Below are 14,075 nucleotides of genomic sequence, written 5' to 3' on the forward strand. Positions count from 1 at the left end.
GCAATTGTGCACAGTTTACTCACAGTCATCATGCATGGTAAAAGGCTTCCTGTTCATGACAAGGCAAAATAACTCTTGTGAGTAAGGCACATTTAAATATCCAATACAATATCACAGTACTGCAATCGAATCGATTCATAAAACCAAGTCGAAAACATTTCATAGATTTGAAAAGTGTCTTATGTGATTGTTCAGGCAACCTGATCTGGCTTCACTCTTCCTACTTTTTTTTTTTTTATATATAATCTTGCCATTACTAAAATATCTTTAAAATAGGCAATAAACACTCAAAATCAACCAAATTTCCTTTGTCCATTAGCAAAGTAAATATCATGACTCCTTTAGATTCATTCTTCTAGGCAAACTAAGAGAAAAAAAAGATGCATGGTCAAATGAAGACCACTAGAAAACTCTCACAGAGGTACTCAAAAGACCTGTTTGCTCTCCAAGAGCAAGTCACATGAAGTTCATCACTTTACTTCTGCTGTTAACATCATCAGGATCTGGAAGTTCCTGTAAATATGGCACTGTTTGAGAACAGTGATATCACACTGTTGAGGTACTACAGTGGCATCTTCTTTTGGTTTCATTTCATAGCAGCAGTATTGGATGCTGTACTGTTGACATCCAAAAAAAATACATATATAAAAAACAGGGAGAATATCATTATCCTTATGTCTTTACAGTTTTATGAACATGTGCACTACTCTTTTGTTATCCACATTCTCTGGTTTCCACTTCACCAGGTGTTTATAGCAAGTCCATCTTACTTATATTTTTCTTTTTCTTTATGTTCTGATGTCCTTAATAAAAAAAGAGTGCATCTTTGTCCTTGAGGGCTTTATTTTGTCCTGTTCATCCAAAGCCTTTCACTGCAATAGCAAGAGAAAGAATAAATTAAACTTCTGCAAAATAGAGTGGAATGACTAAGACGAGTAATCCAGCAATGCATGCTTTGTGAAAGGCAGCTCTCATTTCCTGCTATCGGCATACAAGGGCTACTAAATGATACAAAGATCACATTGCAATCAAGGATTTGTAAATGTGCATGCACTGAAGACAAAGAGAACCTTTCATTTCACATTTCGTATCTGTTAGCATGACAAGAGTAGCATTGGCCAAATATTTTCAGATTTGAATAGATATCAAGTGGTGACACAAGAAGTCTTAAAATCAAACATTAAATTGTATTAATATTACCATGCATAGCCTGAACAATATGCAAAATTATTAATATGAACAGTTTTATAAGTCAATCATAATGGTTCGCAATTGCAACCAACTATTTAAGAACCATTGCTGCAGGACAATCAAAACACTCCTAAAATATCAAGTGTGACTGTTTAGTCTACACTGACACAGATTGCGGCCCAGAACAAAAAGTCTCTTACTTCTGACGTGCTTGTCTGAGGAACAATCTCACTGAGTGAAATAGCTTCCACGTCAAAGATTTCCCCTGATGATTGGGCAGCTATACTGCTACGACTGGGAATGAAATGTACTTGAATCAACAGAAATGTCAGTAAACGTTTATTATGTGTGAAAACACAGTGTGCATCAGTATGTCATAGACATAGGATTATTAGTAGTAGCTTGACTTTTTTTCTACAAATTCAACCAAATCTTGTTAAAGCACTTACCTCAGAGCTAGAGTGTTTGAGGGCTGAAAGCTTCCAGGAGAGGTTGCTGACAGGGTCGTATCAGCTGAGCTACTTGTGATCTCATCTTCATTCAGTTGCTGTGGGAGCAGGTCAGGACGAGCAGTTTGCACACCTGAAAAAAAGACGAAAAAAAAAAGAGAAGAGAAAGCGCTCCTTAGTCAATGATGATTTGAAATAAACAATGACAGGAAAGACTGAACTACAACACTGCTTTTCACTACTAGCTGATGACTCTATTTAGGCTTCTAAAATGTCAGATGATTCAAATGCATGAACCTCAGAGAGAACTGAAGGATTTATAGATTCCAATGCTGACATTGTCCATGCATGTGCTGCAGGGGGCAGACGTTTACAGCTATTATTTGCTCTGCTATCAGCACACAAGGGCATCTGACTAATAACTACACAAAGTTATCATGCAATCTCTGCTAGCATTGAAATCAAAGCATAGTATAAACAATGCTTTCCATACTCTCAAGGACAAGTTAAGCAACCCTGGCCTAAGAATTAAGACCCTCAAACAGCTTGAATGCAAACAGTAAACTGCACAGAGGAAATGGTTATTAGCAATCATGAAAATAATAGTTAAGAGGTGCACAACATATCAGTTTCATATTATTTAGGCCAATATTTAATATTTTCTTCTAATATATCAGTAGACATTCAATTTTGCAATGAAATGGAAAGGACATTTTCTTCTGTATTTTGATTTTGATACCTGAGTGTAACAGACCATAAAAAAGAAAATAAGGTAGGGACTCAACCCCCCCCCCCCCAAAGTAATAGGTTGGACTTTGAGATATAGCCGTTGCATTCAAAAGTGAAAGCATTGTGGACATGAGCTTGCAGGGGCAGAGAGGATTATTTATTATATTTCGGTAGAAAAAAAATCAAAGTCTAAAAACAACATATGCATGCATACATGAATTGTTTGCAAAAAGATAGAAAAAAAATTAATGTTGACTAATTTTGCATGCTCGTTTCCTCCGTATTTACATGTATATTACCTTTTGCCTTTTTATATGAACTTTATAAACTAAATTTAAAAACACTTAAATGTAATCTTAAAACAAGTATACATTTTTCATAATTTACAATATAATGTTGCGATGCCAACATTTTAGTATTTACATCTCAACACTGAATCAATGAGGAAACTCAAAGAAGATTTCCTTGAGCAATCTTATCCAGTTTACAAACATGGCTAATGATTTACATTTAAGGCATTTAGAAGATATTCTTATCACGAGAGAATGATATTGGGAAGCACAAGCATCTTGGTAAGCTATCCTGCTTATCCTTTCCATTTCCCTCCTATCGCTCAATGTCTTCCCGTACCACTGTCTCCTTGAGTGTCTGGGGCGAGGGACACAGCTCCACTGCTGCACAGCTGCGCTGTAGTCTGTTGTGGCTGTGTTTGTTCTTCTGCTAGAGGAAGGGACTGTTGTTGTGATAGTCCAGACACTGAAATGTTTGACTTCTTCCCACCATTTCCCACAATTCCTCCTCGACTTTTCTTTGAGGGAGACGTTTTCACTAATAGAGGAATAAAAAATGAATGCATTATTGGCCCTTTAGTGCATCCGTTACAGATGTTTCAATTTGACTATAAAACTTACACATAGGTTTTTTGAAGACTGTATTGCACATAAACTTCTGGAAACGATCTGCATAGAAACTTGGCCGGTGCACAGACACAGTGTCCTGCAGAGGAAAAAGAAAATAGTAGAGAAAGAAAAAATACAATATAAAACACACAAAATACATTTGTATAGTTAGTCTTCATGCAATGTTTGATATAAAGTACAAGACATACCCCATCATGCAGCAGAGCTTTCCATGAGTGCTCCAACTTCTTCACAAGCCTAAACATACATGGTTATTAACCAATTATAGGAAATTATTTTGGAGAAAAATGCAAAGGAGGAAATACAGATTACCTGTAAGACTGAAGGATGTCAATGATGCCGATGAAAACCAACAATTTTTCTCCTTTTGAATTAAATCCTGGGATTCCTCCCATGCTGCAAATGAAGAACAAATATCACACATTAACAATAAGCACAAGTAATAATTTCACAGTAATAATAATATTAACAATAGAATTGCAGCTCTACACCAAAGGTGTGTCACATTGATTGACTGGTCACCTAATAGCCAATTAACCTATTATGTAAGGATATAAAATATTCACAATATTATTGCGATATGAAGTCAATGATACAATATTTATCACAATCGTTAAAGAAAAAAAAAAGACAAATAAAGAATTGGGGGAATTTTTTTTAATTTTGCACATTTTAAAGTAAAATTATTCTATCTAATGCACTTGGAGAGTTAAAAATTAAGAGAAAACTTAAGTCGGAAAAAAGTCAGTGAATTGACATGTACATTGAACTTTAAAGGAGACTCACCCTCTTTATTTTTCTGATATACTGTCTCAGTCTAAATTACATCCACACTGGTGTTTTAGAAAGCCAAACAAATTAGAATAGAATAGTAATAACAACGACAGCAGTAGCCATACATTGCTAAACAATTGCACTGTAAAATAAATTAAAATACATAATTCACAGAATTTAATGGAAATTACTAACTCTTTCCTAATTTCAACACTAAAAAGAGATATTTTGAATATATTTGATATGATATAACTGGACTGCAGCAATGTTAACCGCTAGCTATCATCAATTCATGCTGCACTTTTAAGCTTTTATTTTGAGAGAAACGGCAGTAGAGCTTTTATTTTTAAGGAAAAATCCAGCTTCAGTGAAAACAGGCTTACAAAAACGTGTCTCGCTACAAATCTAGTGAAATGCTGTAATCATCTGCCTTGCAAATAAAGCTTAACTGGTGGCTATTGCATTACTAAACACGCTAAATTCACAGCATGTGCATTAAATGAGTTTGGTTTTAGTTTATTTGAAAAGACTGTGCTAAAGCATAATGGCCCAAAACAAATATATATTAAAAACTACACTTTTTGCCCAGAAGACCTATCATTTCATATTGTCATGTGAGCACGATAATATTGAGACAGTTTAGCTATCGTGATATTGATAATTTCTTTACATCCCTACCTATCAGTAAATGATTTCTGTAGGAGCATGTGACACTGAAGACTGAAGGAATGGCTAATTGAGTTTGCCATCACATGAATAAATTACATTTGAAAATATATTAAATTGTATTTTAAAGTTGAAATTGCACAATGTTACTGTTCATCCAAAAAACATGAAAGGGGAAAAAAAGCACTTACCAACCCCACACTTTTGAATGATTTTGTAAAATTTTAAAACAGGCTATATAGCCATACACAGTAGAGAGTCTTGCGATATTTTTAAGTGTCCCACCAGGTGTTTTTCAGATTCAATATGCCAGCCAATGGTGGATCACTAACCTTTCATAGGGCTGTGGTGAAGTGTTCCCCTTGGATTCTCCTTGAATAGACTCAATGGCTGTACAGTATAGGGGCTTCTGGCCTTGGGCCTTTTTCTGGGTATCAGGAACTGCAGTAGATGCCTCTTCACCTGCCCGGTCCAAGTTGTGGATACCCATCAACAGACTGTAGTCCATGATTTTAAAACTTTGAAGTACCTAAACATACAGGAATATAGAGAGGCACATGCAGCAGATGCAAACCTAGTGATTCAATCACAACATGTTTTTTTTTAAAGGGACAATAAGTAACTTTTTAGGTATTTTATTATCTAAAATCAATATTTTTATTTATAGATATGCCCTCAATGGTGTACAAATACGTATGCCAATGTTTAAACTAATCCTCGTAAATGAAGAATTTATTATCTTTATATACATGGGACGGGTAGGTCGACGGAGGCTTCCATGTAGTTCCGCCATCTTGCAAAACTATAATAGCAGAGAGGGACAAAAAGTACTAAGCCAACGCGTTTCCACAACGCGTTTTCGGTCAGAGCCAGAAACGCAGGTGCAGAGCAGTGAGAGGCGCTTGAAACTGCACCCGGCAAGTTTAAAAGTCTGGATTGCATTCTTATTATGGACCATACATATGCCGTGCCACAGGAGAAGAAAACATCGTCGCCAAAACGAAGTGCTATTAGAAGACATCCTGTCAAAGCTTTTTGGTACATATCGCCTACCGTAGATGCAACGCGCATTTGAAAAAGCGAGGCGCTGGAGAGCAAAATTAGTTTGAATGCAAAATACAATTTCACCACTAGATGGGAGTAATTCCTACTTACAGTCCCTTTAAAGAATGGATTAAAAGGTTAGTTCACCCAGATAGCAAAATTATGTAATTAATAACTCACCCTCATGTTGTTCCAAACCCGTAAGACCTCCGTTTATCTTTGGAACAAAGTTTAAGATATTTTAGATTTAGTCCGAAAGCTCTCAGTCCCTCCATTGAAGCTGTGTGTACGGTATACTGTCCATGTCCAGAAAGGTAAGAAAAACATCATCAAAGTGGTCCATGTGACATCAGAGGGTCAGTTAGAATTTATGGAAGCATCGAAAATACATTTTGGTCCAAAAATAGCAAAAACGTCGACTTTTTTCAGCATTGTCTTCTCTTCCGTGTCTGTTGTGAGAGAGAGTTCAAAACAAAGCAGTCTGGATATCCGGTTCGTGAACGAGTCAGTCTATTGTTCGTTATCTGGCTCGGTGTTCATCTTCAGTTCTCTCTTCACAGCAGTTCAGTCACTGTACTGTTTGAGTGCATGCATTACTCCGGGATATTGGTTTGTTTTAACTCAGAGGGAGGGTCAGCCACATTAAAAAAAGTTAACAGCTTAAATCATTTGTGGATTAATGCGTATTAGAGATGCGAACCGTTTAAAACTATTCAGTTCGATTTAGTGAACTGGTTCAAAAAGATCCGGTTACATCAAATGATTCGTTCGTGAACCGGATATCCAGACTGCTTTGTTTTGAACTCTCTCTCACAGACATGGAAGAGAAGACAATGCTGAATAAAGTCGTAGTTTTTGCTATTTTTGGACCAAAATGTATTTTCGATGCTTCAAAATATTCTTACTGACCCTCTGATGTCACATGGACTACTTTGATGATGTTTTTCTAACCTTTCTGGACATGGACAGTATACCGTACACACAGCTTCAATTGAGGGACTGAGAGCTCTCTGACTAAATCTAAAATATCTTAAACTGTGTTCCAAAGATAAACGGAGGTCTTACGGGTTTGGAACAACATGAGGGTAAGTTATTAATTACATAATTTTGCTATCTGGGTGAACTAACCCTTTAAGCTACAATGAATGTGCAAAACCACGTGAACCATGAGAACCTTGAATCATGTCAAAGGCACAGATCAGTATCTTAAAAGGGTGGTTGATGCGATTTCACTTTTTAAACATTAGTTAGTGTGTGATGTTGCTGTTTGAGCATAAACAATATCTGCAAAATTACAATGCTGAAAGTTCAATGCAAACAGAGTGCGGTCTTTGCACTTGATCACTTGACTACTTATATGACATATTTCCTGTATTTGGCCCAAGTGTGCAAGTGAGGATGAATACCACGAGTGATTGTACAATTTTTTATTACCTGAGACACTTCAATTTCTGGTGCTTCTAATTAAATGAAAAAAGCAGTTGCATATTATGTACTCAATAAATATAGACTACTCGCCTTTGCACCAATAAAACATGTGGTACTTTGTTTTACTACCAAATTATATGTAATATCTAATTATTATTAATATTTAACTTGGAAAGGTTTCCGTGACCTCTCGCATTCTTAGCAAAAAGTCTCGCGATTTATTTCGACATCATGATGCATGATGGGATACACTAAGCCTTGAATACTGTTTTGGAGCGTGGATTCAGTGTGTGTTAAGGGCAAGGCGCTTTGGCGTTTTTAAGATCTGGACAGTTTTGTGCACTTACTTCCTGTCACGCGCATGCGCTCTCAAGTGGCCAAGACAGCAAATGTGGTTATTTGAACAAGGCAATATTCTTTTAAATCTCGCATTTTAATGCCTACAAAAACGGCTCGTAGGGACTACAACAAGTTACTTCCCAGGTTTGTGACATCAGCAAAGGGGCAAGGCCATGCTGCGCTGCTTTAGAGAAGAGGAAGAGAAAACTAGGGGTGCACAAATAAATCCATTTATATATAAATACATATATACATACATAATATACCTGTACATACATAATCGCTTATTGTAATATACCAACCATACAATTGTCAGTTTGTATATTGTCATTCCTTACCTACTTATTTGTATTTTTTATTATTTAAGTATGTTTTTTGTTCTGTCACTGTCATTCTGTTGCACTGTGGAGCTTCTGTCACGAAAACAAATTCCTCTTATGTGTAAACATACCTGGCAATAAAGCTCATTCTGATTCTGTCATCTAAAAATATAATGCATTCACAAATTTCAAAATCAATGTTCTAAAGCAGCGGTTCTTAATCATCTCTCTCGGTCTTATTCAGATCATAAGCTCCAATGAACTGTGCTCCAATTATACACTTTGTGTATAGACAGACATATTTTCACATAGCTATGAGAAGCATTAAACTGGGTTGCGCACATGGTTGACGTACTGTATTACAGCTTTAAATCAAACTATATATTAAAAGCTAACATATGCAGGAGCATTTACAAATAACAGTGTATCTAAAAGTATGTATGAGACAACAACAAACAAAAAAACATACTATTGAGAGCCATGTGTGCAATCCTCTTCTCTAATATCCTCTGTGTCTCATTCAGGTTTAAATTGAACAGTAATATTGACGATGTCATTGTTTACAATACAACTGGAGCACATGCAACTGAGGTGAGGGGCGTGATGTTTAGACGTGCACTAGATGCAAATCACAACACACTGGGCAAGCGAACCAATCCAGGTCCATCGCATATCTCTGAGGGCGGGGCTTCATAAAAACAGGCGCGTTCAAAATAGAAGAAACAGAGCGGTGTAGAATAGAGGTAAATTATGTGAAAAATTTGTTTGTTTTTTTAAACAAAACATTAACATGTTAGTCTTCACCCCATAAACACAAGCCTTAAAAAAAAGCAGTCAACCACCCCTTTAAAGCCACACTACTCTGACAATTAAAAGTTTGTAAGCAAAATTCAAGGACAATGTTCTGCCAGCCTTGCTTGCGACTCTTTCCTCTTACAATATGTCAGCTTCAGTCTACAACACACACACTCTTACCCGACAGTCTCTCTGAATAGTCCTGCATAGGGCATTGTAGTGGTCACTCTCCAGAAATATGCCCTCGGGCATGTCCTGCATGAAGTCTAGGTCTTTGTATGTAGGCAAATCCTTGGCCCTTTCTTTCGGTGAAGCACGTCGCTTGTACGTCGAGCCCTTCAGGTCATATTTAAGGTGCATGGGTACAGCGCATGGCAGTAGGTTGTTCATCACTGCGATTCGGATGTTTTTCCCCTCAGCCTGAACGCAGTAGAGGCCGTAGAACTTCGGAAGCAGTGTACGCATGTTCTGGTTCAGGTTCTTGAAAATGAAAAGTGAATTATGTGGTGGAAACTACTGCGCTTAATGTTATGATAAAATGATTTTTTTTTTAAACATATAGAAATGCACACTTACCATGAAGTAGCCAGGCAGGAGTGTTTGCAAGAATTCCGCCTCTTTGTGTTGTACCGTCTTAATGATAAACTCATCGTCACTAGACACATAGAAGATAGACCCGCTCGCTCCAGGATTAGACAGCTCAATAAGGGGTTCATTACAAAGAGAGTACTGCAGAAAACACACACATGCATAGCAGTTATCATATGAATGGAGGCTTGAGGTGTCCATTTAACTAAATGCAATGTTCACTGAGAAGTGCTTTTGGCTTTTGCAGAAATTGTTTTGATTCAGAATCCAGAAGTTTAACTCTACAAAAGCTTATTAAATATTAAATATTTCAGACTAATTTAAAAAATGAATATTCATATTTTCCCTAAAAAGAATTCCAATGACAATTCCACCCCTAATAAAAAAAAAAACTAATTTAAAGTTCCCTGATTTTTCCAGGAAACCATGGGGATCCTATTTTGTGAACAAACAAGATTACCAGGTAGTCATCAGCTCGGATCCCAAACATCTCTCTGAAGTAGCGGAAAGCAATGGGAGCATATGTTTTAAACTTGAAGTCACCATGGTGATGACCTGGAGTTGAGCTGCTGCCTTGACTAAGAGGGAGACAAAAACAAGCACATTTATGTACACAGTGGGACTACTAATGAAAGGTTCTTCAAGGTTACTTTCATGCAGACACACATACCTGGGAAAGAAAATGCTTTCTACCACTTCGAAGTCCTGCATGAGCACGTCTCTTTCTGGCTTCTGGCTCAAGCTTCCCACACTGTGTGTGATGCCCAGCTGAATGGCACCTTTCAGAGCAGATGATGTGGTCTGAAGAGTTCCAATGAAGGGCACATGAAGAACAGAATAAGAACGTGCACATGTGCAATACAGAAAATAAAAAGAAACTTCTTCTGGAACTACTCCAGGATCATTTTAAAACTAGCCTACATATAACACTGATACATACATCTTGTTTGAAGGCCTACAAAAGACAGATGTGATTTAATAAAACTGAGAGGGAGTAGCAATAACTCAAGGCCTGCTGATCTTATCTGTATCTGTACCTGCCCATGCCATTTATTAGAGTTCATCTTCTTCATGGTGCCATACAAAGAACAGTGAAGACAATAATAATCTATGTCTTGCAGGAAGATCTGACAGATTCAGGAATGTGCATCATGACATGGAGATTAGAAGTTGAACTTCTGATACGTTTGATCTGGTCCTATCTCTTACAAACTTCTGTTTTAAAGTATTTACAGTGTATATGCAGCAGTAATCAATATGTGGATATAAAATCTGGAGATCCACAGCTTGTACCTTTTTATATGTGGTTTCCCCAGTGGGGTCAATTCCTCTATGGCCCATGGTCTTTTTATTCGTCTGGGATGAACCAGAGATGCTGAGAAGCTGAAAGATATATGATTGCTCAGTAAACACATCAGACAAGAAGACAAAAACATCAGAATATTTCAGTTATTAATCATTTATTTTGGATGTTAAAAACAATTTGAACAAATTAAACAACGGTGCAGTTACAGTATGGAGGCATAAATAAATTGGCCAATAACCACAGAAATGTGAAGCTATTACTAAAGCAATAAAGCGTATAATTACCTCAGAGGAAGCCATCTTTCGATTTCCAGCTGTACCTATTGAGTCCAAAATGAATGTAAAAAAAATTTAATGAATGTTTCACCCAAATTTTATGACGATAAAGTTGGATTAATGTGATGTGATTTATCAGCTTTTTGAACTCTCATTCTCACGGCACCCATTCACTAGAGAGGATCCGCTGGTAAGCAACTGATGTAATGCTACATTTCGCCAGAAATGTTCTGTTGAAGAACCAAACTCATCTACCTCTTAAATGGCCTTAGGGTGTTTTCTTTTTTTGCTTTCGTGTGAAAAACTACACTACAAATATAATGCAAAATAAATGCAAATGCTAATGCAAAAGAAAGCTTTTCACACAGAGTTGAGATGTGCCGTTAACCACAACTATGAGTGTAAGCATGCAGCATGAACAGACACCTGGGTTTCAATTCCTTTGTTCTTCCAAGGAAAATGCTGTAACCCAATCACACCAGCTGAGTGTGTGGTGGCACTATTACTACACTCAAAATAATAAAGACAAGCTCAACCCAGTCAAAGGCGTAGTACAGACAGTCTACGTTCAAACTGAGTTCATATGCAAACACTGGCTCACATGCGCTTACACACATGCATGTACCTCTCTGCTGGAATAACCTCCCAAATAAAGACATCTGAAGAGTAACAAAAGTCATTAAAAAAACTAAAATACATAGGAAACTTTCTCATTTTACAATCACTAATATACGGAAGGCCATTTTTGCCATGAAAAAAAAAAAAGCTATTTCGACTCTCTCACAATTGTGAAATTCTTTATATTTAACAATTATTGCTTTTCCTCTTAGAGTTGAGTTTATATAATGCAATTCTTAGTTTCTCTAGTCTCTGTGAGTTTTTTGTTGAATTGAATTGTAGCATAAAATCTTTCAATTACACTTTTTTTGTCCCATGGCAGAAACGGATTCACACACTAATTAAATAATAATAAAAGTGAGCAACTTTTTCATATCTATTTTGTTAGAAATCAAACATCACTTGTCTGAACATTATAATAAACATTTATATGTTATGAGCCACTAAAAGCTTTGGGAACTACTTAATATCTGCAAAATTAATGCATATTTAAATGTAATGACTAGAAAACCATTGCACGCTAAACTGAAGGGCACAAAAAGAAAAGTCCTGACCGCAGACATCAAAACCTTCACCAGACAATAACAACAACAACAACAATAAATAGCTCTATGTGGTCACTGCTTCCACGTGGGCTCAACAAATCTAATTATTAATTTCTTACTTTAAAACACAAGACTGCTTTGCATGATATTCATTATTTGAAGCCAGAGCACAATAACTTCATCTCCGTGCACTAATGTGTCATAAACAAGAAGAGGAAATAAAACGCTCTCTTACTGGAGCTCGCTCCATCCGAGGAAACTACAGCCGGCGTAGCCATCTTCTGGCGGAAGTTTCATATGGTCCTGCTTGTTTTCACTTGTGGTTCATGTCCCACAGCCCTGGAAGAGGAGCATGTTCAAATAAGCTCAGTTATAAGAAACCAACTGATGTAAGATTAAGAAGTTGCATAACTTAGTGTGGTAATATTTCACCCTAACCTATGATCCTAACATGTAATTTACTGGAGGAGCGTGGTATTAGTTCCACGCTACCTGTCGTACTTTTGCTTTCTCATTTAAAAAGATCGCTAAACATAATTATTTTTTTATTTTTTGCTTGCATGCTAATGGTTTAATGTCTAGAGACCCACAATAACAACAGGTAAAAACGTTTAACCTAACTTACCTGACTTATTTCCTTCGTTTTTTACTCGAGGATCAAAAACAGGGCCGTTAAACTTTTGTTTACATTTAGAGCTGCTCGATGCTTCATGTGACTATTTGAGGTACTCGAAATTCTTGTTTTTATTACTTTTCCAGGTCCATCCGAAGTTTAAAAAAATCATTTGAAATGCACGGAAGCGTCCTCGTTCCTCGAGCCTCCCAAACAAGCGGAAGTGACGTAGCTGCGCCGCACTGTCCTGCTGGGTGCGGTGGACGTAGAGCTGGGACGAACTGTTTTTCTATACTACAGGGGGCGCTCGACTGACACAGACTAGTCCAAATTGGCATTAAGGCAAATAAAATATGATGGTAAAACAGTAGCAAAACTCGAGAGCTTGTTGATCTGTATGTGAGAACTTGTAATATTAACATTCGTATTTGTAAGTTGACATTTACTCAGCTCTGATGTGAAAAGTTTAATATTTCAATTTGCACACACTGACTGATGTTTTCAATTGGAAGTTGTAGATTAATGTGTAGAATGACATTCACATAAAGAAAATGACATACACAAATGTCTACGACATTTATTTTTGCACTTTACTTCAGTTTCGCTGCACAATGTCAAGTCGGCACTTAAAACCTCTCAGATCTGGCAGTACAAGTTCAAATCCTAGCACTTTGACTTTTGCCTTCAAAATGGTCTCTCAGTTTGGTTCACTAGGCTACACAATCATGGGGAAGACTGCTGATCTGACAGTTGTCCAGAAGACAATCATTGACACCCTTCACAAGGAGGATAAGCCACAAACATTCATTGCCAAAGAAGCTGGCTGTTCACCGAGTGCTGTATCCAAGCATGTTAACAGAAAGTTGAGTTAAAGGAAAAGATGCACAACCAACCAAGAGAAACACAGCCTTGTGAGGATTGTCAAGCAAAATCAATTCAAGAATTTGAGTAACTTCAGAAGGAATGGACTTAGCTACCACTATAGAACTAGCTACAGTTGTCGTATTCCTCTTGTTCAGCCACTCCTGAACCACATACAACATCAGAGGCATCTTACCTAGGCTAAGCAAAAGAACCGGACTGTTTCCCAGTGGTCCAAAGTCATCTTTTCAGATGAGAGCAAGTTTTGTATTTCATTTGGAAACCAAGGTCCTAGAGTCTGGAGGAAGGGTGGAGAAGCTCATAGCCCAAGTTAATAAATCATTAGCTCATCCATGAACTTGAGTCCCATCGGATTGCATTGGCTGTGGGGATGAAGACCACAACTCCCATGATTCCACACTCAGTCATGGTGTCATTAAACTATACCTTTGTCTCTTTGATCTTTTTGAATACGCGCCCTCCAGCTGCAAAAAATACAAGAACACTTTTTGTGCGCAAAGAAAACAAAGAATGACTTTATTCAACAATTTGTCTCCTACGCATCACCCAGTAGCGCCATTTTAGAGAGTATCACATATGTAAACAACGTATGC

The 14,075-nt window shown here is 37.2% G+C and overlaps 1 protein-coding gene across 2 annotated transcripts; it reads right to left on the reverse strand.

The window, feature by feature from the left end:
* Window positions 1-307: 307 nt before the first annotated feature.
* On the reverse strand, window positions 308-12,863 carry LOC132145197 (phosphatidylinositol 4-phosphate 5-kinase type-1 alpha-like). Of its 2 annotated transcripts, none has more exons than XM_059556014.1 (16): window positions 12,613-12,863; window positions 12,223-12,326; window positions 10,834-10,868; window positions 10,537-10,626; window positions 9,914-10,044; window positions 9,704-9,821; window positions 9,232-9,384; window positions 8,836-9,135; window positions 5,062-5,258; window positions 3,602-3,685; window positions 3,478-3,526; window positions 3,281-3,365; window positions 3,003-3,197; window positions 1,641-1,773; window positions 1,392-1,485; window positions 308-872 (listed from the first exon to the last, which is right to left on the reverse strand). In XM_059556014.1, exons 2-16 carry the CDS (start codon window positions 12,263-12,265, stop codon window positions 870-872), a joined length of 1,710 nt encoding a protein of 569 aa, XP_059411997.1. In that variant the 5' UTR covers window positions 12,266-12,326; window positions 12,613-12,863; the 3' UTR covers window positions 308-869. The 2 variants fall into 2 exon arrangements, with proteins under 2 accessions (XP_059411997.1, XP_059411996.1); XM_059556013.1 differs by having other exon boundaries at window positions 3,000-3,197; window positions 12,613-12,862.
* Window positions 12,864-14,075: the final 1,212 nt, after the last annotated feature.

Source organism: Carassius carassius, chromosome 8 (genome assembly GCF_963082965.1).
Source record: "Carassius carassius chromosome 8, fCarCar2.1, whole genome shotgun sequence".
Taxonomy (NCBI): Eukaryota; Metazoa; Chordata; class Actinopteri; order Cypriniformes; family Cyprinidae; genus Carassius; species Carassius carassius.

What these genes read in the sequence shown, in the direction of transcription:
- LOC132145197 (XM_059556013.1), bottom strand. Translation starts at nt 12,265, where the DNA reads ATGGCTACGCCGGCTGTAGTTTCCTCGGATGGAGCGAGCTCCA. An exon ending in AAGCTCTGCTGCATGATGGG is followed by an intron (nt 3,366 to 3,477) that starts GTATGTCTTGTA and finishes TTTCCTCTGCAG; the next exon opens with GACACTGTGTCTGTGCACCG. An exon ending in TCAAACACTCTAGCTCTGAG is followed by an intron (nt 1,486 to 1,640) that starts GTAAGTGCTTTA and finishes TTTCATTCCCAG; the next exon opens with TCGTAGCAGTATAGCTGCCC.